General features: G+C 41.3%; 2 protein-coding genes across 4 annotated transcripts in view; one reads left to right on the top strand and one right to left on the bottom strand.

Moving 5' to 3' along the window:
* SPART (spartin) overlaps positions 1 to 1,362 on the bottom strand; it is a 273,868-nt gene extending 272,506 nt beyond the window's left edge. The window contains exon 1 of the mRNA XM_033410119.2: positions 1,340 to 1,362. The gene's annotated coding sequence lies outside the window, so the exon portion shown is untranslated. The remainder of the gene's footprint in view (positions 1 to 1,339) is intronic.
* SERTM1 (serine rich and transmembrane domain containing 1) lies at positions 150 to 27,768 on the top strand. Of its 3 annotated transcripts, XM_049701379.1 has the most exons (4): positions 150 to 748; positions 2,559 to 2,624; positions 15,722 to 15,832; positions 24,866 to 27,768. In XM_049701379.1, exon 4 carries the CDS (start codon positions 25,043 to 25,045, stop codon positions 25,364 to 25,366), a length of 324 nt encoding a protein of 107 aa, XP_049557336.1. In that variant the 5' UTR covers positions 150 to 748; positions 2,559 to 2,624; positions 15,722 to 15,832; positions 24,866 to 25,042; the 3' UTR covers positions 25,367 to 27,768. The 3 variants fall into 3 exon arrangements, with proteins under 3 accessions (XP_049557336.1, XP_033266017.1, XP_033266018.1); XM_033410126.2 differs by lacking the exon at positions 15,722 to 15,832; XM_033410127.2 differs by lacking the exons at positions 2,559 to 2,624; positions 15,722 to 15,832.
* The last annotated feature ends 186 nt before the right edge of the window (positions 27,769 to 27,954 follow it).

The following is a 27,954-nucleotide window of genomic DNA, read 5'->3' as shown; positions in this document are numbered from 1 at the left end:
GAGTTCTTTTAAGATGTATGATTCTATCTAAGCCAGTGACCCAACAGGGAGTTTTATGATTGCCTGTCTCCCTGGCAGTGAGAGCAACTGCAATCCTACTCAGCTCATCTGATGATCAGGCAGAGGATTCAGAGGGGAAAGAAGAGAAACGCCGAAGGAGAGACGTCTGAGGCGAGGCCCACAGGACCGGGCGAGGGCCCCAAACAGCTCAGAGCTGGGCTTGCTGTGATGCACCTGGACTCGTGGTTTGGACTGGGTGCTGCGCGGACTCAAAAAGATAAGAGGAGAAGAAACTTGGCAGGAAGTAGATGCTTTTGCCTGCAGAGAGAGGTCCTTGAGTCCCCAAGAAAACTGCGTCCCTTCCCTCAATACACACGCGCGCACAAAAGTTGAGGGCACACCTGCCTTCCCCAGATGGGGCTCCCTGCGCAAACGCCTCCTCCTCCTCCAGGATTTTCCAACGCCGGCGCAAGCTCCTCCCTCGCCCGAGCGGGGCTCCAGTCCTAGCCCCTAGCGCCCGCCCGAGCGGCGGCCGGGAGTGGGTCCCGCTCGCCGTCATTGGCTGTGCGGCTGGGGGCGGAAGGAAGACTTTGGCTGCGCCCGCCGCCCCAGTGAGCCCCACATTCCCGCGGACGGCTTCGCGGGCGCGGATCGGCGGGACCCGGACGCCAGCGAGGAGGTCGGCGCAGCCCGGTCCCACCCCGAGCGCGGGAGCCGGCGGGGCAGATCAGCGCGTCCCTATTGACAGGTCAGTGAGGGGCTCCCAACGCCGCCCGTGAGCAGTCGCAGGGGAGTGGGCGCCGGGGACACCCCGGAAGGGGGCTCGCCCTCTGCCACGGGCGCCCTGTCTCCTCCCGTGGGGCGGCCTCGGGTCGCGGAGGCTCCGCTCCCTCCTGAGCCGCCTCGCAAACTCTCCCCGGCTCTCAGCGGTTTGGCTCCTTGCTCTGGACACCCCCGAATCTGTCCCCTTCGTGCCGGCTACAACCTTACTGCCGGCTAGCAGCCTCTGCTGCCCGGCTCTCCCTGTTCTCGGGGTGACTTCATGGGGCTACAGTGGGACGCAATGTCCTTGGTCCCGGGATGACCCGCTTCTGTCCCGGACGAGAGAGCCGGGGAGGTCTGCCCTCGCGTCTGCCGCTGCAGAGGTTGATTGATTTCCCTGTGCAAGTGCAGACAGTTCTGCACTTTGCGGAGCGTGTCTCTAGGTGCATTCTGATTATTCCTGCCTTTGTGGTGTGTGCGGTCACGCTTGTGTTTGGCGCCTACCTGGATTTCTGGGGTCATCCGTCCCTTCCTGGGGACTCGCTGCTCACACACTGACAGCCGCTTTGTACCTTACCTTGCTCGCGTGAGTCTTTTCACCTGTCTCCGGCGGCTCCAAATCCGGTTAAGTTCTACCTGGCGCAGAACATCCTGGCGTTCCCCTGCCGTGGTTTCCCGAGCTCTTGGTTGTAGGAAAACGCACCAGCTACCTTTCCCTTTTCCGTGATCTGATGAGACGCTGGAATCCTTCGTTTCCCTGCCGAGGTGCATGCATCATGGGCAAATTGTTTGAGTTCTAATTGAGGAGGGAGGTGTGTGATGTGCCGTCCTGCGGGGAGTAGAAGGACCCCTTCATTCACAGAAACATCTTGTTGAGTACCAGACCAGGTTAGCGGGCTGCACCTGCTCGCTTTCCACCGCCAGACGCCTGGGGCCCCGTTGGTCCCAGTTTTGGTGTCAGACTCCAGAGACAGGGTCCGTCTCCTATTGTCCTTCGTTTCCTCTGCCCGTTAAATTTCCTTCGGAAAATTCTCTGCTGAAGTATTAAGCACTTGGGTGGTTCTTTGCGGGGGATAATGGGATCCGATGGCTGCATGACGTCTCAAAGCCATTGCATTTGGTTCAGTCCAGACACCAGGTGCAAAGGGCGGGAAATAAGCAGCGATTAGGTCCTGGGCAAGTCCCAGGCCGACCCGAGGGACCATGCCTCAAGATCTTTCTTCTCAGGTGCTTTTCACTTTAGATTTTTCAGATTCATTGTCAGACAATTGCCTACCAACGGGAGAAGAGTCAAGATAAGCAATACTCTTCTTCAAAGGTTTACCTCATAATGCAGTCTTGCAGCCCAATGCATCCTTGAAAAAAAGAAAAAAAAAGCAGTATTTAGCCTGTATTTTAGCTTATTCGTGAACTAGCTCCTAGACATGCTTAAATATGTTTTGTGACTAAACTGCTTTATTTTGCTAAGTATAAAGGCATTTTGCCCCACTCTCACGCCCCGCCACTTACACCCTTTATAATCAGCACGTAGCTCATAGGTAACGTGAACGGGCTCTTGAAGCGTGTGTTAGTGAGACTGTCTCGCATTGACACTACCCCACAGAGCACGTCCCAGTAACCTTCAAATGCTGGGCATTGTGGGGATGGGGAACCATTTGCCAACCTCTGAAGTATTCTGGGAATTGTGAGTTCCAGAAAATGGGTGGGGTATTCCATTTTTGTGTTTGTGTTTGAAGTTTATTATTTATTTGGCTTATTTATTTATTTTTTTACTATTTTTGATTCCTCTACGTAAGGCAAAGTGCTTGAAGAGCTTCACCACACACACATTTACGGTTCTCATTAAAGAAGCCTCACATAAGGTAAGATCCATTCTGTTCTCCCTGCTGTTGGTTAGTTCAATTCAACAGATTTTACTGGATGTCTGTGATGTAAAGAGATAAATAACGGTATGCTGGTGTGTGGCTTCAAATCTATCAGGAGGTTTATTTGCAGGCTTCCTGAGTTTCTTTTTTATTTTTCTTTTTTAATGAGGGCAGATGAAGGATGACAGAGCTGATTGGTGAGAATGATTAATCACACTAATCATTAAGTAAACTTGGAGTCATACATTTTTCCTAAGAATGAAAGATTAAGCCATCACAGGCAAAATTCTCTGATTTGGCCTCTACTCTAGATCAAGTCTCAGCCCATTTGACAATATTTCTTCTCTGGGCTTACTCTTCTCCCTGTGCTTGTAAAGTCTGTAGAATTTATATTTAACTGTTTTATATTTAAATATTTTTTAAAGATTTACTTAGTTATTAGGGAAAAGCAAAAAGTAAAATTATGGCTGAATTTTTGTGTTTTGCTCATTTGGGTATTTTAAATAGTAATTTAAGAACCTGGAAAATTATGAAAAAGCCTTTGACATCAGGCTCTGGTGTAGGTCCCACTTGCCTGGCTCCTGGCACCCATGAACCATTCAGTAAATATTTGTTAAATGAAACTAGAAGCCAAAAAGTAGTGTGGCAGAAGAATTTTCTTCAAATAGATATATACGGAACATATTGTATAATTACATTACTACATTAATACAAAGCATCACAGACTTAACTTTTATAGGCTATTTCATTATTGTTCATAATGACAACTAACAAAACAATAAAGCCTTCAAGTTAGTTAATGGAATTAGGGAACCCAACAGAGAGGAAGCTCAAATTAAGTGCCTGAGTTGGCAGGATTCCTTTTAGCTAACAGATGTACCTACAGAAATCAAGCCAGAGGCCTGATTTGATTCAGTAGTCCATGATACCCACATGTGGACTAGCCTTTGACACAGAACTGGGAAGTCCATCTGTGCATCCACTGTCTTTGCAGGTCCAGGGTAGCAGGCTACCGAGCCACATTCTAGGGCCTCGTCACCTCTGATTCTGATTTGTGGCAGATGTCTCTGTGGGAGAGAGCACTCTGAGATGCTCAGTCACGTGACACAGAACGCCTTCTTCAAGAGCTCCTTATGAATAGAATCCATGCTCACACTTGCATTACCAGGAAATAGTTATTATTTAGTCTACACTAAGTTTTGACAACAACAACCACAAAAAAATGGAGATTCTGAGTAGTCAAGTAGCCATATACAATTTAACAGTATCTCTAAACACGACATGGCACAATCCAGCCAGAACAGTGTCAATATTTCAATCCTCTGAATTCATATCAGGAACAGGATAGACTGTCATTAATATTTCCTGAGTTCCTAACTTTTAAATGATTATTTATCAAGTTGTATTAAGATGGGAGATCAGTTGGTCCAGACTTATGATTTGTATTATGGGCTTGAACGTTGATGCTGATGCTGTTACAGGCAACAGTGAACAGGTCTGGAAATCGTTAGCCTATAACAGTTGTTAAAAATCGTGACTTAAGAAGGTAACAGCCCTGAATACAATTTTTGATGGGAAACAAAAGCATAGGTGGTTGTAAGAACCTGTTTCAGACTCAGAAAGACAGGAAGATGACTTAACCATAGTTAAAATACTAAAGTAATTCATTCAGGGAACATTTAACATATAGATTCCCTCCCCAGGGGTAGCCAAGACAGCAGCCTTCCTGATTCATTTGTCACGGTAGTCTAGTACTGATCAACAGTGCCTGGCTATCTATCAACTGTTGCCAATTAAGCTGGTTTTGTTCTTACTCGCTTTCACTTTTCCTATGACCAGGATTATAGCAGAGGGATTTATCTTCTCATTTCTTAAAAAGAACATTCAGAACATGCTGTAAAATGCAACTGTAACAGAAAGTGCAGTCAAGTCCTACTGGGCAGGTTGACTTACTGGCCTCAGACTGAGAGTCTTAAACTTTGAAATAAAAGGTACATATGAATCATTTCAAAGGCTTGTGTTAAGTGTATACATTACAAAAAAAGAAGGAAGAGGAGGAAGAGAAAGAGTTCTGGGCTCAAAAATCAGTTATGTTTTCGCTGCGTAAGCTATAATTAAATTTTATTTCTATTTCTTAATGAAAATGCCCATATTGTTTTTCTGATTAAAATTCAATTCATATTCTTTGTACCAACATTCAGATACAGACATACACAAAATAGAATATGAACATACCCATAATATCACCCGCTAACAAATCATATGTTAACAGCTTGGTGCATAACCTCTTATTTCCTTTAGTTTAGTTTAGTCTGGTTTGGTTTGGTTTTGCATGCCTCTAAAATTGTGGACGCATGTGTAGTAGCAGTGGCCGTGATAGTAGTTTTTTTTTTTTTTTTTTTACAAAAACAGAATCATACTATGCACGAGTCTGAAGCTTACTTTTTGACTCTGCCATACATCTTTCCATGCTAGAACATATAATCCTTTTGATTACACCAGAATCCTCCATTTGTATGACTCTTCCATCATTCATTTAACAAATCCTTTACTCATGGTCATCTTGGTAGCTCCAATGTTTAGCTACAGCGTACATCTTTGTGCATGTGCATCTTAAATGTGTCTGATTTTTTACCCATAGGGTAAATTATCAGAATTCATTATTTATATTATTAGCCTATATGCCATATATTTTTGGGTAAAAAAGGAAGCACTCAATAATTCATCCAACAAGTAGTAGATATTCCCCACTGTGACCCAGACTGTCTTCTATATGCCCAACATTATTTTTTGCACTTAAATAACAATTTTTATTGCTGTTTAACATTCATAGAGAAAACACACACGTCATAAGTACATAGTTTATGATTTATGTGTTCAACTTGAACACACTCATATAAATGGAATCCAGGTCAAAAATAAATATTTACCAATCCCCTCCTTTGTGCTCTTCATGTGCCTTGGCAACCAATTGATTATTCTAACAATTACTCACGAGAAAGTCCTTCGTGAGTTTGTTGACCTTGATTTTCATAGTCGAGTGCTAAATTATGGGAACTATGCCTTTAAGATTGACAGTGGAATATTGACTGATGCTTCTCAGACCTTCAAGGACTCCTTGTTGACAAAGTTGGCCTGGTTCAGCTGAATTAGTTTCCAAGATCCTTCATTCTGTCCTCTTATCACTTTATCATCCCTAGCAATTTTGGTCTTATATTTATCCATTCGATCCTGCTTGGCTCATATTTGGATTGATATGATAAACTTTCGATAACAAAAGAAACTGAGTAACTTGTTTTTCATTTGATTTCCTCTTGTTGGCCACCCAGCTCAGATGAGTATAGATGGATTTAGAGTTGGAAAAGGAATCCTGGGCTCTCAGTTTGTGGTTTCTGTCTCCAGCTGTCTCCTTCTGCCATCCTTTGTCTTAAGGAGTACAAATAATGACCTTCAAAATCTACTTAACTTTTGGAGACCTCAGTTTCTTGATTTTTAAGGACTTCCAGCTTCTCAATTCTATGAAAAACGTTTTCCTTTAATGTTGTGGTTGTTGTTTCTTGTTTGGTTTTTGTTTTAGTGTTGTTAGATTTGCTTTTTCATAGAGGAAAGTTAATATTGAGTGACCGTAAGGAGAGACGGAATGAGTTAGATACATGAAAAGTGTTTTAAGTTAGTTCCACAATGAATGAGAAGAGAAAATATTTGCTTCTTTTCTGTCCATATGTTTTCATTCCTTGTGTTATTTTTCTAAGAAGCTGAGGGCTGGATCCGTTTCCGAGCACAATACTGCTGATACTGATCACTCTCAGGCTGAGCACAGTAGTGAGCACAATACTGATCACTGCTCACATCACCATGGCTATGATCTAGATGAAGTGCTACTCAAAGTAGTTCACGCACCAGTGCCAGCCCTTGAATTCTTAATTACTCATTCACCACGAGAGATGGAACTTGAGTCAGAATATAAATCAAGTAAGGCACTAAGCACACTTTCTAGTTTAGATGGCTTTCTTGGTGGTAAGACCTTCTTGAAGAAGGAAGCAGTGCTTTGCAAGTTCCTCTTCTCACAAGGACTCATAACCCATATATTCCCGAGGGAGCCAAGTGGCTACTCTGAGTGGCATTGATCTCTAATGTGGGGCTTTGTAGTTAAATTGAGAAATTTATAAAAATATAAACATTTTCTCCTTCTGTACTGATTTTCTATTGAAATTGGGGGTTTTTTGAGGGGAGGGTGTGTTTATCCTTGAGATAGAGTGACTAACAGCACCATGGTACATGATGTTGCTGAATGCAGTAAATTATAATACCCTTCCCTACAATGATCAGCGTATTGTCCTTGACCCTTTTTATCTCCACAGACGAGCACAGGGACAAAGGCTGTGATAATAAGGGACTTGGTAATTTTCAAAGGATGGGATTATCATAGAATTTAACTTAACACTTTAAATAAAAAACAATGCATCTTACTTCCACATCCAGTCACATCTTCACTGACTCACTGTGGTAAACTCCCTTTCGATTTTTATTGTGCTCTTCAGAATAATTCGTTCCAACCACTCAGCTATGTTCATGATAATGTATTTCAGTATTAACAGCAGATTCCTCCATCCTTTACTCAATTATCCTGGTGGACACTTGACTCAATAAAATCTTTGTTGAATATTGTTGAGAGACACAATCGTTTGATAAAAGTATGGTCAGAGTTTCCTCTAGAGCCTGGAACTGTTAATTTTATTGCCATAACTAAAATATTTATAAATTTAGTGAGTGTGCATAATTTTTCTTTACTATTGAATAATTACCCTTTGACTAATCAATATGAATACAAGATCATGTATTCATTCATTCATTCAATAAATATTATCATGCAACCAAAAACAACAAATAGGAACTACCTCTCCAAGAAGCTTCAAGTTTCATCATTCCTTTATCCTTTCAATCTTGCAAGCATCCAACAGATACTTATTGAGCATCTTTATACCAGAAACTGTGCTGAATCATGGATAGAAACATGAATCCTTGGAGAGACCTTCAAGATGGAGAAGGAGTAAGATGTGGAGATCACCTTCCTCCCCACAGATACATCTACATGTGGAACAACTACAGAACACCTACTGAACGCTGGCAGAAGACCTCAGTCTTCCCAAAAGGCAAAAAACTCCCCACATACCTGGGTAGGGCAAAAGAAAACAGAAAAAAACAGAGACAAAAGAATACGGACGGGACCTGCACCTCAGGGAGGGAGCTGTGAAAGAGGAAAGGTTTCCACACACTAGGAAGCCCCTTCACTGGCGGAGACTGGGGGTGGTGGGGCCGGGGGAAGCATCGGAGCCACGGAGGAGAGCTCAGCAACAGGGGTGCGGAGGGCAAAGCAGAGAGATTCCCACACAGAGGATCGGTGCCAACCAGCACTCACCAGCCCGAGATGCTTGTCTGCTCACCCACCGGGGCGGGCAGGGGCTGGGAGCTGAGGCTCGGGCTTTGGAGGTCAGATCCCAGTAAAAGGACTGGAGTTGGCTGTGTGAACACAGCCTGAAGGGGGCTAGTGCGCCACAGCTAGCCGGGAGGGAGTCCGGGAAAAGTCAGGAACTGCCTAAGAGGCAAGAGACCATTGTTTCGGGTGCGCGAGGAGAGGGGATTTAGAGCACCGCCTAAACGAGCTCCAGAGACGGGCGCGAGCCGCGGCTATCAGCGCGGACCCCAGAGACGGGCATGAGATGCTAAGGCTGCTGCTGCCGCCACCAAGAAGCCTGTGTGCAAGCACAGGTCACTCTCCACACCTCCCCTCCTGGAGTCTGTGCAGCCCGCCACTGCCAGGGTCCCGTGATCCAGTGACAACTTCCCCGGGAGAACGCACGGCGTGCCTCAGGCTGGTGCAGTGTCACACCAGCCTCTGCCGCCACAGGCTTGCCCCGAACTCCGTACCCCTCCCTCCCCCCGGCCTGAGTGAGCCACAGCCCGCAAATCAGCTGCTCCTTTTTTTCTTTCTTTTTTTTAAAATTAGGTTGTTTATGTGAAATCTTTGTTTTTAATGTAGGCACATCACTATAAACTTCCCTCTTACTACTGCTTTTGCTGTGTACTGTTTTTTTTTAAAATTAATTATTTATTTATTTTTGGCTGTGTTGGGTCTTCGTTTCTGTGCGAGGGCTTTCTCTAGTTGCGGCGAGCGGGGGCCACTCTTCATCACAGTGCGCGGGCCTCTCTTGTTGCGGAGCAACATGCCCAGTCTCAGTAGTTGTGGCTCACGGGCCTAGTAGCTCCGCAGCATGTGGGATCTTCCCAGACCAGGGCTCAAACCCGTGTCCCCTGCATTGGCAGGCAGATTCTCAACCACTGTGCCACCACGGAAGCCCCAGCTGCTCCTTTAACCCCATCCTGTCTGGGCGCAGAACAGACACCCTCAGGCAGCAGCGGAACAGACGCCCTCAGCCTCAGGAGCAGCGGATTAAATCTCCACAATCAACTTGATGTACCCTGCATCTCTGGAATACCTAAATAGACAACAAATCGTCCCAAAATTGAGGCGGTGGACTTTGGGAGCAACTGTAGACTTGGGGTTTGCTTTCTGCACCTAATTTGTTTCTGGTTATATGTTTATCTTAGTTTAATATTTAGAGTTTATTATCACTGGTAGATTTGTTTATTGATTTGGTTGCTCTCTTCCTTTTTTTTTAATATATATAGATATATTTTTCCTTTTTCTCTTTTTGTGAGTATATATGTGTATGCTTCTTTGTGTGATTTTGTCTGTATAGCTTTGCTTTTACCATTTGTCCTAGGGTTCTGTCTGTCCTTTTTGTTTTTTAGTATAGTTTTTAGTGCTTGTTATCATTGGTGGACTTTTTTTTGGTTTGGTTGCTCTCTTCTTTCTTTCCTTTTTTTAATTAATTTTTAATTTTTTTATTTGTAATACTTTAAAAATTTTATTTTAATAACTTTTATTTTATTGTATTTTTTTCTTTATTTATTTTTTTCTCCCTTTTCTTCTGAGCCATGTGGCTCACAGGGTCTTGGTGCTCTGGCTGGGTGTCAGGCCTGAGCTGTTGATGTGGGAGAGCTGAGTTCAGGACATTGGTCCACCAGAGACCTCCCGGCTCCACGTAATATCAAACAGTGAAAGCTCTCCCAGAGATCTCCATCTCAATGCTAAGACCCAGCTCCACTCAACAAACAGCACGCTACAGTGCTGGACACCCTATGCCAAACAACTAGCAAGACAGGAACACAGCCCCACCCATTAGCAGAGAGGCTGCCTAAAATCATAATAAGGTCACAGACACCCCAAAAACACACCACCAGACCCAGTCCTGCCCACCAGAAAGACAAGATCCAGCCTCATCCACCAGAACACAGGCACCAGTCCCTTCCACCAGGAAGCCTACACAACCCACTGAACCAACCTTAGCCACTGGGAGCAGACACCAAAAACAATGGGAAATATGAAGCTGCAGACTGCAAAAAGGAGACCCCAAACACAGTAAGTTAAGCAAAATGAGAAGACAGAGAAACACACAGCAGATGATGGAGCAAGGTTAAAAACCCACCAGACCAAACAAATGAAGAGGAAATAGGCAGTCTATCTGAAAAAGAATTCAGAGTAATGAGAGTAAAGATGATGTAAAATCTTGGAAATAGAATGGAGAAAATACAAGAAACATTTAACAAGGAACTAAAAGAACTAAAGAGCAAACAAACAATGATGAACAACAAAATAAATGAAATTTAAAATTCGCTAGAAGGAATCAATAGCAGAATAACTGAGGCAGAAGAACGAATAAGTGATCTGAAAGATAAAAGAGTGGAAATAACTACCACACAGCAGAATAAAGAAAAAAGAATGAAAAGAATTGACAAAAGTCTCAGAGACCTCTGGGACAACATTAAAAGCACCAACGTTCGAATTATAGGGGTCCCCGAAGAAGAATAGAAAAAGAAAGGGACTGAGAAAATACTTGAGGAGATTATAGCTGAAAAATTCCCTAATATGGGAAAAAAAATAGTCAAGTCCAGGAAGTGCAGAGAGTCCCATACAGGACAAATCCAAGGAGAAACACACCAAGACGCATATTAATCAAACTACCAAAAATTAAATACAAAGAAAAAATATTAAAAGCAGCAGGAGAAAAACAACAAATAACATACAAGGGCATCCCCATAAGCTTAACAGCTGATCTTTCAGTAGAAACTCTGCAAGCCAGAAGGGAGTGGCAGGACATATTTAAAGTGATGAAAGGGAAAAACCTACAACCAAGATTACCCAGCAACGATCTCACTCAGATTTGACAGAGAAATTAAAACCTTTACAGACAAGCAAAAGCTAAGAGAATTCAGCACCACCAAACTAGCTTTATAACAAATGCTAAAGGAACTTCTCTAGGCAGGAAACACAAGAGAAGGAAGAGACCTACAATAACAAACCCAAAACAATTAAGAAAATGGTAATAGGAACATACATATCCATAACTACCTTAAATGTAAATGGATTGAATGCTCCAACCAAAAGACATAGACTGGCTGAATGTATACAAAAAAAGACCCATATATGTGCTGTCTACAAGAGACCCACTTCAGACCTAGAGACACATACAGACTGAACCTGAGGGGATGGAAAAAGCTATTCCATGCAAATGGAAATCAAAAGAAAGCTGGAGTAGCAATTCTCATATCAGACAAAATAGACTTTAAAATAAAGGCTATTACAAGAGACAAAGAAGGACACTACATAATGATCAAGGGATCAATCCAAGAAGAAGATAGAACAATTGTAAATATTTATGCACCCAACATAGGAGCACCTCAGTACATAAGGCAAATGCTAACAGCCATAGAAGGGGAAATTGACAGTAACACAATAATAGTAGGGGACTTTAACACCCCACTTTCACCAATGGACAGATTATCCAAAATGAAAATAAATAAGGAAACACAAGCTTTAAATGATACATTAAACAAGATGCACTTAATTGATATTTATAGGACATTCCAACCAAAAACAACAGAATATACTTTCTTCTCAAGTGCTCATGGAACGTTCTCCAGGATAGATCATATCTTGGATCACAAATCAAGCCTTGGTAAATTTAAGAAAATTGAAATCGTATGAAGTATCTTTTCCAACCACAATGCTATGAGACTAGATATCAATTACAGTAAAAAATACAAACACAGGGCTTCCCTGGTGGCGCAGTGGTTGAGACTCCACCTGCCGATGCAGGGGATGTGGGTTTGTGCCCTGGTCCGGGAGGATTCCACATGCCGTGGAGCGGCTGGGCCTGTGGGCCATGGCTGCTGGGCCTGTGCATCTGGAACCTGTGCTCCGCAACAGGAGAGGCCGCAGCAGTGAGAGGCCCGCGTACCGCAAAAGAAAACAACAAGAAAACCAAAAACAAAAATACAAACACATTGAAGCTAAACAATACATTACTAAATAACCAAGAGATCACTGAAGAAATCAAAGAGGAAATCAAAAAATACCTAGAAACAAATGACAATGAAAACACGACAACCCAAAACCTACGGGATGCAGCAAAAGCAGTTCTAAGAGGGAAGTTTATAGCAATACAATCTTACCTCAAGAAACAAGAAACATCTCAAATTAACAACCTAACCTTACACCTAAAGCAATTAGAGAAAGAAGAATAAAAAACCCCAAAGTTAGCAGAAGGAAAGAAATCATAAAGATCAGATCAGAAATAAATGAAAAAGAAATGAAGGAAACAATAGCAAAGATCAATAAAACTAAAAGCTGCTTCTTTGAGAAGATAAACAAAATTGATAAACCATTAGCCAGACTCATCAAGAAAAAAAGGGAGAAGACAGAAATCAATAGAATTAGAAATGAAAAAGGCGAAGTAACAACTGACACTGCTGAAATACAAAGGATCATGAGAGATTACTACAAGCAACTATATGCCCGTAAAGTGGACAACCTGGAAGAAATGGACAAATTCTTAGAAAAGCACAACCTTCTGAGACTGAACCGGGAAGAAATAGAAAATATAAACAGACCAATCCCAAGCACTGAAATTGAGACTGTGATTAAAAATCTTCCAACAAACAAAAGCCCAGGACCAGACAGCTTCACAGGCAAATTCTATCAAACATTTAGGGAAGAGCTAACACCTATCCTTCTCAAACTCTTCCAAAATATAGCAGAGGGAGGAACACTCCCAAACTCATTCGACGAGGCCACCATCACCCTGATACCAAAACCAGACAAAGATGTCACAAAAAAGAAAACTAAATGCCAATATCACTGATAAACATATATGTAAAAATCCTCAACAAAATACTAGCAAACAGAATCTAACAGCACATTAAAAGGATCATACACCATGATCAAGTGGGGTTTATCCCAGGAATGCAAGGATTCTTCAATATATGCAAATCAATCAATGTGATGAAACATATTAACAAGTTGAAGGAGAAAAACCATATCATCATCTCAGTAGACGCAGAAAAAGCTTTCCACAAAATTCAACAGCCATTTATGATAAAACCCCTCCAGAAAGTAGGCATAGAGGGCACTTAACTCAACATAATACTGACAGAAGCTGGCTCGAACTCACACAGTTATTGCAGCAGAGGAAAGGGTAATGGCAAATCTCACATGAAGTCTTACATTTTCTACCCAGAAGTGACATGTCACTTTTCCCCAAATTTTATTGGTCAAAACAAGTCATGTGGCCACCCTCATTTCAGAGGGGGTGGAAACACACAGCCCTACAACATACCTGGACAGAGGGAAGAATGGCAGAAACATGTGAACATCACCAAGGACCATAGGTCTCAAATTTATCCCTCTTTTACCTCCAACCTCCCCAGAGAGAAGAAATGTAATGAACATAAAATTTGGAGACATAGGGATATAGATTTGAATGCCAGTCCTGCTTCTATGTGGCTGGGTAGCCTTGGGCAAGCTTTTAAATTCTCTGATCCTTAATTTTCTCATTGGTTAAAGAAAGGTGAGGGATAATAATAACTACAGTAGAGAGCTGTGAAGATTAAAGAATATACACCTGCACCATGTACACACACACACACACACAACTAGTATATGCTTTTATTTAATACATATTGGCTGCTGTCATTCATTTTATTGTTGTTTTTCCAAACTAGTTTGTCTGGACATTTCTTCTCCTACGCAAGCATCCCAGGTCCACCTTTCCCTGCCTGTCATGTTCTGTTCCCATTCCACAATGATTTGGGGATGCTCCCACCATCCCCTCCCCTCTACTTCCTACCACTCTTCTGGCATGATGTGCCCCCCTACATCCCAGGGCACATGACTGAAATAAAAGAGAACTTAGATGTAAGAGCAGTGAGTGATGTGTGAACGTGTGTTTCTGACCAAGGCTATTCCTACAATTGGATAAAAAGCACAGGGCACACAACCTTAAATGGTAAGGTGAAGAGCTCAACCCTGATAAAGGGCAAAGCCAAAGTCTGTTAAATCTTGTATAAGATACTCATGATTTCCATGAGTAAAACCATATTTATTTATATTTTTTAAAAGAATGTGTAACTCTTTTATATAGGTCATCAGTGTAGCAGTCTGTTTTCTATAAATAATTACTCATTATTTTCCAATTTGACCTCCTTGCATTTTTAAGTTGAAATACATTCTGGGAGAATCTGAGCCTACACTTGTTTACTGCATCCATATTGTCTTTGACAGATTCTGGTCTTGAGTTGTTATCTCATATGACAACAGGCTGCTGGGGACTTGATTTCCTCCCACACTTGATAGCCTGCCATGTCATTATGTTCCATGTTACAAGGAACATGTAGACATTCTCTTTGTTAGCCAGACTTTTGAGTTCATTGTGCTGCCTGAGAGAGAGGGAGAGGGAGAGGGGGAGAGAGAGAGAGAGAGAGAGAGAGAGAGAGAGAGGATGCATGAGAGAATATTAAGACAAGCTCTGCTGCTCTGTTCACACAAAGGATTAGCAGGACCGTGGGAAGTCCCACATGGGAACTTGCTTTCCTGATAAAGGACACAATGTCCTCTTTTCTGTCTTCTGCCTTCCCTGGTAAACCTGGAAGTCCTGGTAGAAGAGTAATTTCAAACCATGAGAGAGCACTTTGTCTCCTTATAGGGTTGGTGTTTTATGTAACCTCTGCCTAAAATCTGACTCATCTGGTACTTATCAATTTAGGGTACCTAGCTAGAGCCTCAGTCGTATGATTGCTGATGACTGATGAAAAGCACTGTTAATATCAATGCTCCATATTTTCTTTTCATTTGCAGCTGCATTTTGCGACAACTAGATTTTCTTAAAATTGTTTATTGGCTCCTATTTCAAAAGATACTGGACCCTGGACTGTAAGAGAGTTTATGTGGTTGGGTTTAGCCTCTTGCCACACTAGAGGATTCACCCAAACCAGGGCAGTCAGAGAGGTGGTTGCTAGTTTAAGAGTTGTAAGGAGTGTGAGTTCTTTAATCTGCTGAACTTGGTGTTTGAAGACTGTTTGGCACTTACTGCCTAAATCAAGTCTCCCACTTGTACTGTGTTTATTTGCTGCTGTTGTTTCCTTCGGGCCCTGTGTGGAAGCTGGAGCTCACTGTCTATTGGGGGATCTCAGTGAGCTTCCCCAGAGTCCACCTACACATTAGTCCTCATTAGAAGACAACTCTCTCTCGAACCTTGAGGGAATTTTGCTAAGTGAAATAATTCAAACCAAGAAAGACAAATACCACACGATCTCACTTATATGTGGAATCTAAGGAAACCGAAAACAAAAAAAACAAGCTCATAGATAGAACAGATTGGAGGGGGTAGGGTGTGTGTGAAATGGGTGAAGGCAGTCAAAAGGTACAAATTTCCAGTTATAAAATAAATAAGTCATGGGGATATAACATACAGTATGGTGACTATAGTTAATAACACTGCATTGTATATTTGAAGTTGTTAAGACAGTAGATCTTAAAAGTCCTCACCGCAAGGAAGAAAATGTAACTATGGATGGTGGCAGATGTTGACTTACTGTGGTGATCATTTTGCAGTATACAAATGTCAAGTCATTATGTTGTACACCCCAAACTAATACAATGCTATATGTCAATTATATCTCAATTTTTTAAAAAGAAAGAAAACTACTCTCTCTTGACTCAAGATGACTCCAAAGCCCCTCCCTTTGACTGGGTATTTAAACTGCAAGAAAGATATCCTTGACTTCCTCTGAAGATGACTGATGATGTAAGATGAACATAACTGGATCCCATTGATCCTGGAGGCCCAGATTGAGATTCAGACCAGTGGATGGTGGCAGAGTGAAGTCATAAGCAAGGCTGGATGGCCAGTCACCATTCCTGGTCTTCAGGCAGCATCTCCCACCACCATGGATCCAGTTCCCTTGGGCATATTAAACTTCCTCTAACTTATTCTCTGATGCTTCACCTCCTGTACCTGTGGATTAGTGGGCATGATGGTAGCAGCAAATATTTGAACTTCTCCAATGCCCATTGAAGAATCAAGCTTAATCAGTGTATTTCTTTAGAAGTTTCTAACATTTTGGCTGACTTACTGCATATTATACTAAGCATATTTCTTAATATCCTTGGGGATAAATCATTTTTCCCCAAGTCGTATGTAGAAAAACTCCAATCCTACTGAAAAGTTGCAAGAATAATAACAATGGACACCTATATATCCTTTAACTAGACTAATCAGTTATTAACATTTTAACACATTTGCTTTATCATCTTTTCTTTCTGTATGTATATATGTATGTGTACTTATTTTGGCTGAACCATTTGAGGGTTAGCTGCTGAAACTGTGACACTTTATAGTTACATACTTTGAACATGTACTTCCTAATAACAAGAACATTCTCCTGTATCACACTTAGGAAATTTAATATTGATATAATGCAATTATCCAATGTACAGTCTATGTCCAGATTTCCCCCGTTATCCTAATAATGTCCTTTATAACAATGTTGTTTTTTCTTTTAATTGGTCCAAGGATCTTTCATCACATTAGAGGATAAATCTTGAAATCTGCATCTACTTTTTCTTCTCTGATTATTCAGCTGACTACTAAATAATGTAATATGGCCAAAACTGTATGTAACCAGAACTTAGCCTGCCTAAGCTGCCGATTACTAAGCATTATTCTTTTTAAATATACATTTCACTATGGAAAGCATCATCATATGTTGACTGCCAGCCATGGAAGAATGAGAGAACTTATTTAGCAAAATTCATATGTATGAATTACGCTAAGCACTGGACTAATATCCAGAAGGGATGGGCAACGTATACACTATGTAATCAACTAAGGTTCTATTTGTAGTTGTATTATGAGGGACGATGGTTCATTATTTCAAGTAAACACTATGCCTTGGTTAAAAATGTCATCATGTAGACGACTCCATGAGCTTGAGTCCCCACTGGGAAATGCAAGACTTAAAACCCTTATACATACTTGTCATATTCCAATCCATTTCTAAGGAATAGGCTACAAAACATCTTAGTTTAAACAAATACATGACTATAGTTGTCAATAGAGAAATATAAATAGTGGCCTGTTTCATTAATTTGTTAATACTGAAGTTCTTTTTAGACAACCTATGTCATCACTTTTTTTTTTTCCAAATTGTACCTGTACATGTTATTTTATAGATAAAGAATGGATATTAGTTTTTGGCATATTCTTAAGTGCAAAATTAGAGAAGTGGATATATTAGATAATTTATGTTCTTCTCTTCCATATGCCTCAATTCTCAAGATATTTTAAGTGGAAATTAAGTTTGGGGTTTAAGTTATGGAGTGAATGAAACATTTACTATAGATCCATTCTTATGCTGAAAATTTACAAGACGAATATTTACAAGAGAATGTACACAAAACAATAGACATTTACAGAAACATACACAAACAGAAAGGTTTTCACTGAACACATTAACCTGGATGCCAATGGGAGATGAAGGGAAATGGAGTGAGGAATTCAGAGAAAGAGGGATCAGTGGTGACAATTAGCCACAAACAGAGGAATATGTATTTAAAGAGGGAGGTAACAGTAGAAACAAGAAAAGAAGGAGTGGCATTTGTCGGGAGTCGTACAAGCTCTCTTATTTTTTCTTATACTGTGTGGCACCAGTGGCCCATGGCTGCCCACTTCTGAGGAGTCTGCTTAAATTTAGGGTGGACTTCATCACATGCTTATAGAAAACCCATATTTCCAAGCTCTTCCCTGTTTCCTTAGAGCAGCTTTAGAGGCACCCAAAGGCCTCTGGAGCGTGAGAGAGTAGACTGGGGGATACCTTGTGGTCTACCTATAAAGGTTTCAAAAAAAGAGTTATGACAATCACAAAATTAAGTTTACAAGAACAAAATCTTTCCATGTATCATATTCTATAAGGAGACTGTTAAGAGCATTTCCTGATTGGACAAAAACTATATTTGATACAAATTATTTTAACTGTGGAGACAGAATGAAAGACAATGGAAAAGGAAGAAATGCCATTCTCCAACCAGAGCATGGTTGAATGAGAATTTTCAAAAACATATCTAGTATAATTAAAAATAAGCAAGCTTTTGTGTATACTAATGCTATAATTTAACCAATTCTAGCTGCTCCAAGAATAAAGAGTATTTTTTCTTACTACTCTTCTAAAATATTAGAAATGATCCAAGCTGAGTGGAAGGAGAGAACTGAACCCAAAAGTCCTCATTAAAAATGCTGTAACATCTTGAAAGGTTGATCTTTCTTCTTAACCATCTTTCTTCACACTGATTCATTTCAACCTTGCCTATGATCTTCAAGTCATTATTTCTTTGGCTGTTTGTTTTTTCCTCTAAATCAAGTGTTTAGCCAATAGCCTTTTCTCCTCCTCCCTAAAGATGACTTTCATTGTTTTGCTACTTCTTAACCAGTTCATGCTTCCTTCAACCTTTAAGTTGCCACTTTTCTCATTTTGGTTTAGACTAAGTGTGTTAACCAAGATGGGTCCAGTTTCCCCAAAGCACAGGACAGAGCCCTCCTTGGTCTTTTCTAGACATCATAAAAGAATCATGAAAAATATTATGCCTAGAACTGGTTTTATATTTGACCTTTTTATCCAGAAAATTATCCACTTAAACTCTTTTTCTAAGGGAGTATCATTTTAAAATAATTATTCTTACTAAGGCAGTGATTTGGACATAAAATCTTCACAAGAAATTTAGATACAGCAAAAATTTATTAAGAATAATAGTTTGATTTCCCCAGGAAAACACTGCTATATAAATGCAAGGGAAGTCATATCTATCAATATAATTACTTTTTAGGCTATACAAAGATAAGATGGTCAAAACAGTTACATTCCCTTCTGAAATACTTTCTGCTGTGTTTTTTTTTTTTTTTTTTAGTAGCTTTACTCAGTCTACACTGTTTTGCATGTCAAGAAATGTATATTCTGAATGTCTGTGGACTATACCTTATATGGATAACTAACTTTTAAAAATGAGGACAAAATAATTAGTCTAACAGAAAAGTATTCTGAATATAATATAATTTAATTATTTTGCTGAGCCTGAGGCTAATCCAGAGAGATAAAAGTCATCACCAAGGGCTTCCCTGGTGGCGCAGTGGTTGAGAGTCCGCCTGCCGATGCAGGGGACACGGGTTCGTGCCCCGGTCCGGCAAGATCCCACATGCCGCAGAGCGGCTGGGCCCGTGAGCCATGGCCGCTGAGCCTGCGCGTCCGGAGCCTGTGCTCCGCAACAGGAGAGGCCGCAGCGGTGAGAGGCCCGCGTATGGCAAAAAAAAAAAAAAAAAAAAAGTCATCACCGAGGTAAAGAGAATTAATAAGAGATTGGACTGAATCCAAAGCCACCTAATGACCTACCCTAGAGGTTGACTTTTAACATAAATCACAGATACCAAGCTGTTACTTTGCCATTTCTTTAATTTTCACCAAAGTACCATAAAAAAGTTCTGATTATATTTTCTGATCATTCTTTGGAACCCCAGATAAAGATGACTGTTCATTTTAATTTTTTTGGCTGCCATTGTCCAGTCTAGACCATGAATTCCAGGGCTTATTCAGAATCTTCATCTCTCCACACTTCTTTTCATGAGATGGTTCTCGAACCCTATGAGATAGCAGATAGACTCAGTTTTTTTTTTTTTTTTTGCGGTGCGGGCCTCTCACTGTTGTGGCCTCTCCCGTTGCAGAGCACAGGCTCTGGACGCGCAGGCTCAGCGGCCATGGCTCACAGGCCCAGCCGCTCCACAGCATGTGGGATCTTCCCGGACCAGGGCACGAACCCGTGTCCTCTGCATCGGCAGGCGGACTCTCAACCACTGTGCCACCAGGGAAGCCCTAGACTCAGTTTTTTTTCTTTACTTGCTTTTGCTTTTTATTGCGCTGATACTGGGAATCACAGTGAGAGTCTATTCATTTTCAAACAAAATTCTTCTCTCAAAGCGTTGTATTGATTAAGTAGGAGCAGTTCTCAAATAGGCGAATATATGGATGGATTTAATCAGCTCTGAATAAGCTTAGTAGTAAGATAATAAACTTTATTTTCACTATTGCAAGCCCAGGGGTAAGTGCTGCCATTGACTGTTGGTCAAGATTTACCTTTAGAGAAGAGTGAGTGGCTAGTCTGTATTGTCAGCACCAATCTTCTCTCACCTAGCACAACCTAAAAGGCCACTAGGCAAAGAGAAAGTGTTAAGGGAAAAGATAATCATGCAAATTGTAAAGGAAAGCTCAAGGTCTTGTATAAAATATTTAACATTTAACAAGGTCTTGTATAAACATGCTGTTTTCTAAGTAGAACTAAAAGCAGCTGTGCTCAGATGTGACAAATTCCCTTCTAGATTCTGGAGATGGTAGTTTCTGTATTCTACAGAGAAAGAAACCCAGTTTATCATCTAAAACTATTCATTACGTTATAGTGTTAAATTTTACATTTGTAGACCAGAAAAAGCCTTTACCGTATCACATTAATACTTTATCAAATCGTTGCTAATGGTTTGGGAGAACACCTTTTGGAGAATGACACAGCAGGGCTTGATAAGGATGAAATGTTGATTTGACATCATAACAGCTAGGGGACTCTTTGAATAATGTCTGCAAGGGAACAAAGCAGCTTGTCCCAGTTTTCCACAACAAAAAAAACTTTCAAAGAGTTGTTATTCACATAGAAATGTATTTAAATAAAGGTCAGAAACTCAAGAGATTGCTGTGACAGGTTTGAGGTTGACTGTAGGCAGAGTTTTATACACGTTGCATTGTAGAAGTCAAGGCCCTGGCAGAGGCTCTGCCCACAGACAGGCTGGCGGCCAGGGGTCTGGCAATGCTTAAGTGAGAGAACTCAAGAGTTGAGGGCCTGTCAGCTCTTCTTCCTTTTACCAAGTAGCAAGGTACACACTAGAGAGTATGCTGTGTTCCTCCAAAACTTTACAGCCCTAATCACCCCATGGGAAGGAAAGCTTCCATTCTTTCAGAGGAGTCACAGTGGCTGGGCGCTGAGTGACATGGAAGCAGAGACCCACCCCCACCCCCCGCCAAGGTCTGACTTATCCGTGCGGTCCCTCCATCTCCCAACCCGCTGGGCTCACGGTGAGATTATAGTCAGTCCTTGCTCACTTCAGGAGGTGACTGCCTTTTGTAGATTTCTCCTCAGCACAGTTCTTTATTCCAAGAGACAAAGGGAAAGCTGGCTGACCATGAACTTAAACATATCCACAGATCTTCATTTATAATATTGTGATCTCACTGTCTCATTTTCCTTTCTCAAAAATCACTTTCTGAGAATGGCTCAGAAAAAAAGCATCACAATCCCCACATGGCTTTAGGTGCTACCTGAAATGAGAGTCTGCTGTCGCTGCCCCTAGATAGGTCAAGGCTATGCATTTAAGATGAAGTCGCTTTCTTCTTTCCTTTGAACCCAATCCGTTTGGAAGAAACAGCCCAAAAAGCAGCATCCTGAAACACACTTGTTTGATTTTGTTTCCACAGTACCTCCTTGGGCCTCATTCACACTGTCCCAGTGCCTAAACACACACAATTTTGATCGTCCTCAGCATTAAACATAGATTATCGAAACAGTCACCAGAGAGAAAGAAGATTTATCAATTTTTAAAACGTCTATAAGAAAATGAGAACTAATGTCATCAAATTAAAATGATTTCTAACACTGCATATGCTCTATTGTTTCAGAGTAGAAGAGTGAAATGAAATTGGTATATCTGTCATTTTAAATTAAGAAGTATTCTGGAAGTAATATTAAATCTAAAGTATTGGGGGAGGATGTTTAGAGAAGTTACTTAATTGTGAAATGTCAAATAAGGACACAAGGTTTCATCTGTTGATTCCTACCATCTTACAATGTCACTTGGAAGATCAGATGCTTTCCCCAAATCTTAACCTCATTTGCTATAAACTATTCCATAGACATTTGAGGCTCACAAGTGGGCTTTTGTCTGAAAGAAGGTGATCTTCAGGATGTGAAAAGTGCTCTTGGAATATTTACACTGTAAAGAGATACCTTTGTTTTAGCAAGTGGTCTGGCAGCCAGTTGTGAGCCCTGCCATTGAATTGCCAGTGACATTATCTGTGCCTCCAACCTCACCTCCAGAAAATTATACAGTTCTGGGTAGCGAAGGTGGTTTTAGAAAAATCAGCCAATTCCAGCTGAATCGATGACCTGCACGTGTCAGAATTATTGGACTAGCAAAGACCTGGAAGTTCCTCTAGTCTTTCTAGGCATCGAGAAAGAACTGTCTACCAGCCCTTTACTTGGATGGCCTTTTATCATTTTCGAAGTATGATTTTGGACACGGGATCACATCCTAACTTAGGATCTCGTGGAGAGGTAGGAAAGGTGTCATTGGACAAATGGGAAAACTGAAATATCAAGACTGAACTGTGAGCTTGTTCAAAATAAGTGGCAGGTGGGAACTAATTACCTGAGTCTCATCATTTTCTCTTCCTACCATATTTGAGGAAACCAAGAATGCTGTTCAGGCATGGGTTCTTGTCAGTCCTCTGTCACTGACTAGCTGTGAACCCTGAGTAAATCACAATTTCTTTGCTGATCAGTTTCTTCATCTGCAAAGTGGGAATAATAATTTCTGCTCTACCTCCCTTACAAACTAGTTTGTGTGAGGAGCAACATAAAATGCACAGCCCCTACCTTCTTGCCCATTCCAGAAAAAGAGTATGTAAAATCATTACTACCAAACGGTAGGAAAATTGAGACCGGATGGTATAAAGGGTGAGGATGGGCAGAGCTGAAAGTCCCGGCTTATCTTCTAATTAGATACATTTCTTTTGTCAAATCAATCAGCTTCTTTGTTCCCAGTTTCCTCAGCTAGACTTACCAAAACATCTTGAAGATTTCTTTTGATCCAGCCCATGAGATTCTTTCCTAGTTTTCTTGCCTATACGTCATGCTGTCTCTGAGATGCTGCTGTTTTCCCCTAAAGCATTTATGTGCTGTATGAGACAAGGTATTGCCAGATCACTGTGACACATTTGCAGTCCCACCGTGATTCTCTCTCTCCCTCTCTCTTTCTAAGGGTTGTTAGGAGCCTGTAGCAGACTTAGTGGAATTAAAATCAGCAGGCAAAGTGTAATGAGGACTAGGAGTCAAATTATTTTAGGAAGCGCTAGAACTGCCCGTGGCCCCCTCTGAGGAGCCACTAAGATGAGTAGCCTGCTTGACTGCCGACAGGGCAGCCCTCTCAGGAGGGTCCCCTCCTTCCCAGGGATCATTAGTGCCACTCAGCCACAGCCACAGCAGCCACTGTCAGCCCCTCAAGGAATCAGCCACTTAATTAGATTTGGGGAACGGAAGGGAAAGGCAAGTTTTCAAGGTAAAATGCAGGGCAGAGGTTACGGAAAGGGAAAGCCAGGGCAGAGTGGATATTTTCGCATTAGCGTTTCCCTACATCCGATGCAAGGAAATTGGAAATTTACAAAAAAATGATCTAATGCCATAAAGAGCTAGGAAGAGCATCTTTTCTGGATTTGAGGAAAGACAGTCATCCATCGGGAGGGATCATTCTTCCTCAGGCTGCCTCCCTCGCCCCCGCACAAACTAGGCAGAAGCTGGCTATGACTTCCCCAGTCACGGACGCGAGGGTGTCAGAGACCCACGGCACCCGCCCCCACGCCTGGAGCCTGCAGAATCATGCTCTGCCCCAGGGCTATCTGCCTGATTCAGTCCACTTTGTTTCCAGTGTTCCTCATAGGGACCCCGTGAGGAGGGGGAACATGGCCAAGAGCATTTCTTTCTCAGCACCCATTCACACACACACACACAGACACACACACACACACCACACCACACCACATACACACAAACACACACAACCCACACACAGTAAACTCATTTTGGCCCAATATTAACAATTTACAAAGTGCTTCCCTGTCTATTATCTTTTTTTTTTTTTTTTTTTTTCCTGTCTATTATCTTGATCCCTGCATAACACTGTGAGGGAATGGGGCAGGTACTATATACCATTTTACAGATGAGAATAGTGAAGCTCAGAAAATGTAGGCAATTTGCCCAACTTCCCAAAGATAAAGGAGAATTCAGGCCTCAAACTTAAATCTCTTGACAGCAAAGCTAGTACTCTTTCTACCATTCAGAGGAAATCAAACCTTTATTCTTCTAAGTTAATCTAAAGGTTTTTTACTGAATGCCTAACATATGCAGAACAAAGTACAGAGGTAGACCTAAAAGAAAAGAACTACGTAGAAATGGCCCCCAAGCTCAAGAAGATGTATTTTTATAAACAAATTAGCAAATTATGAAAAGCAAACTTACATGTGCAGTGATTCTCCTAAGCATACTAGAAGGAAATACTGGTCTGGAATTATGCTAGTGGGCTGGAGAGTGCGGGGAATTCATTTTCTGGAGGAGGAAGGTTTGGAGCTAACTTTTGGGGTCCTATTCTCAGAGCATGCACTTGGAGCATCTGTTGAAATCTCAGCAGATGGAACGTATCAGAAATATATTTTCCTTTTTATTTCCTTTTTAGTTCCTTGCAGAAACCTGGCACCTAGGGTACTGTGGAGATCAGATAAAAGTGCATTTTTATGTCATCATTTGTAATAGAAAGACAGAACCAATACTTGTTCCTGGGGAAATTATTTCATTCTTTTCCCTCTCCGGTTGATTTTATAATTAAGCCTTTGCTGAAATGAAAACTGGAAGTGAGATTCAAATGTAATTTTTTCTGAATAATGCACTCAGTTGTTTTGGTTTTTTGTCTTTGTTTTTGCAGTGATGGACACCTGATACCCTGCTGCCTTTGCTTGGAAACTGAGTTTTGCTGTACTGATTTAACCACCCGCAATGTTTGCTGATGCTATCATGACAAAAAGAATGCTGATTCTGTCCCTGTTGACCCCTGTGTGAAACGGCTTTTCATATACTGTGCATTCTTTGACCTTCCATAAAGATGTCTGAACCTGACTCTTCATCTGTATTCTCGGGGAGTATGGAGAATGGAACTTTCCTCGAGCTATTTCCCACATCCCTGTCCACATCGGTGGACCCGTCCTCAGGCCACCTGTCAAATGTCTACATCTATGTGTCCATATTCCTCAGCCTGTTAGCCTTCCTGCTTCTACTTTTAATCATTGCCCTCCAGAGGCTCAAAAATATCATCTCCTCCAGTTCCTCCTACCCGGAGTATCCAAGCGACGCTGGAAGTTCTTTCACCAACTTGGAAGTCTGCAGTATTTCCTCGCAAAGGTCCACTTTTTCAAACCTTTCCTCCTGAAGAAAATGTAAGAATCCTTCAATGCTGCGGCCCTCGGGGAGTTTTCCCTCGGGAAGTGTCGCATGAAGTACGTGCCTCAGGAAAGAAACGCCCATTTTGTTCTTTTCCACTGATTAGACCCAGTTCTCCTTCTCCTTCAGCCCTGATTTCTTTTCCTGTTCATGATGCTTTTCATTGTGAATGTCGGAGTTGATGCTGACAGAAATGCATGCAAGGTGCAAAATTTCACCCAGACTGCTTGGTGAATCTGGGGCTGCCTTCTTCTCAGTGGGTCAGGCCACCCTGTTGGACACCTGAGGCAGAACTCACCTGAGGCGGCCTAGCAGAGGATGCTGGATCAGGGCTCTGCACTTGGCTTCTCTTACAAAACCGTAAAATCAACGGACTCAGCAGAAACTGGCTAAGTGAAGTCTGAGCAATGTGGAAGATACTATCCATATTTAAAAGATAAAGTGGAAACACCAATTTTAAAAAAAAGACTCAATTTAGATTTCATGTATAACATCTCTAAAACCGGGGACAAAAATATTTTAAATGTTTTCTAAATCACATTTATTGATGAATTAAGTCATATGTGGAAAAGTTCTGGAAGACTTTAACTTTTAATAGCAAGAAAAATATGTGTTATAATGCCATTTGTAATGTATTTCTGCCTCTTGGGTTTTTACCTACTTATGTTATAGTCATAATGCCCCTAACATGGTGGAATTCTTTGTGATAATTGCTGTTGCTATTACTAAGAGAAGCGCCAGAACAGACACCAGGACGTTTATTTTATATCTGTAATTCCCATCAATGGAATCACACATATGGAAAATACTAATTTAGTTGTATTTTGTACAGTAATAACTCCTCGCAGTTGTATATGTTCCTTTATTCAGTTTCACAGTCTTTATAAGTTTAGTGCAGAATTATAGTAAGACTCCAAGATGTCAGATGTTTGTTCACTCTTATTAGGTTGCAAAACTTAGAAGACTCAATAGCTAATATCCATGTTATTATATACTCCATGCACGTTACAGGTCTCTGATAACTTGTTGTTGTGTGTTAACATAATACTCTACGTTAGGATTCCAGAATGTGGATTTATGTTTAAAATTGTAAACACTCACATTGGCTAGCTGCTGGGAGCTTAGTGATCCTGGGGCTGCCATACTGTGGTCAGCCAAGCACACCTGAACTCAGGCTTTGTCCATGAAATGAGCCACACACCTGAACATAGACATGGAATATGGAGGGAATCAAGCTGCCCCTAAAAAACTAACAAAGCAAGCAAACTATGGCTTCTTAAGAGTAAGAATTTTAATTTAATTTTTAAAATAAATGGTCCACGGTGTAAACACTGAATGTATTCAGCCTACGAAGCCCACTGCATCAACATGCCCCTGTCTGCCCATGGCAACTGGATCCTTCTTGTCCAAAACATTTACTAATCTTAAGTGGTGGGCCTTCAACCCACCCTTTGGTGTGGTTGTGTGGAATCTCCATCCAGAACTGGGATGGGATGAAGAATCTGCCATTTTCACAGGGTCTATCTTTGTCATTCTAAAATGCTGAGAGAAATGCGGATCGGTAAGTGAGGATCAGAAGGTTTTTTTTTTTTTTAAATCCATAAGCCTCACTTAAATCAGACCACATTGAAAGGTTTATATATATCAAAAATGTCCTCAAACACCATAAGACCTGCACAGAGTTGCTGCCCTAAAATGTATAATTAGTGAAAATTTTGCCTTTGCTGTCATTTAAAGCATGGCAGTGTGTTAGAATGTTATTATGTAGTATAAATGCTGGACCAGAAAAACTCTGCTATTTTAGACCATTATAGCATTCTGTGTGTGTGTATGTGTGTGTGTGTGTGTGTGTGTGTTTTTGTGTGTCTGTACACAACACATTCTCAGAATATATAATATATATATTCACACACTCCCAATTAAGAGTTGTGTGAAAGCTGCACAGGATTACAGAGGCATCTATATTCACTTTTGCTCTTTGATTAATCTTGTGCTATTTTGGTTACCAAGGAAGAAAGGACTTGGATGAACTGATTTTAAAAAATAAAGGAGCAAATTTGCCACACAACAGTACAATCTTAGTATGATCTGTTCTAAGGGGTAACTTTATACTCTTTCCTTCTGGGAGAGATCTAAAGGCTTCTAAAAGTAAAACTAACATTTTTTTTTAATTTGCAGTCACACACACCCCTCCCCCTCCCCCTGCCATGATGTTTCTAGCTCTCAAGGTTAACTAGAGTGATTGGAAGCAACATTCAAAGATGTAAAACAGGATTTGTCATTCCCAGCTTGTCAGGATAACAGATTGTACAACTTGAGATGAATTTGTGTTAAGAAGTTCAGAAAGGTTGGAAGACTGGTTTATAAATAAAGAAATCAAGCCCACTGAAAGCCTGGCTCTTCTCTTATTGTTTGTTCTCAGTGAGGTCGTCCGCAAGCTTCTCTCCTAGGGAGGCTTTTCCTTCACGTCCTCTCTGAAGCAGGGTCAATAGTTAGTGGCCCAAATGTCAGCCTCTCCCCACCTCTGAAGGGTCCCCTCCCTCTGGGGCAGTGAGACCCACACTTCCCTGATCAGAA

This window comes from Orcinus orca, chromosome 18, assembly GCF_937001465.1.
Source record: "Orcinus orca chromosome 18, mOrcOrc1.1, whole genome shotgun sequence".
NCBI lineage: Eukaryota > Metazoa > Chordata > Mammalia > Artiodactyla > Delphinidae > Orcinus > Orcinus orca.
The sequence above is the reverse complement of the archived record's forward strand: the minus strand, read 5'-3'. Positions and strand labels throughout refer to the sequence as shown.

What these genes read in the sequence shown, in the direction of transcription:
- SERTM1 (XM_033410127.2), top strand. Translation starts at nt 25,043, where the DNA reads ATGTCTGAACCTGACTCTTCATCTGTATTCTCGGGGAGTATGGAGAAT.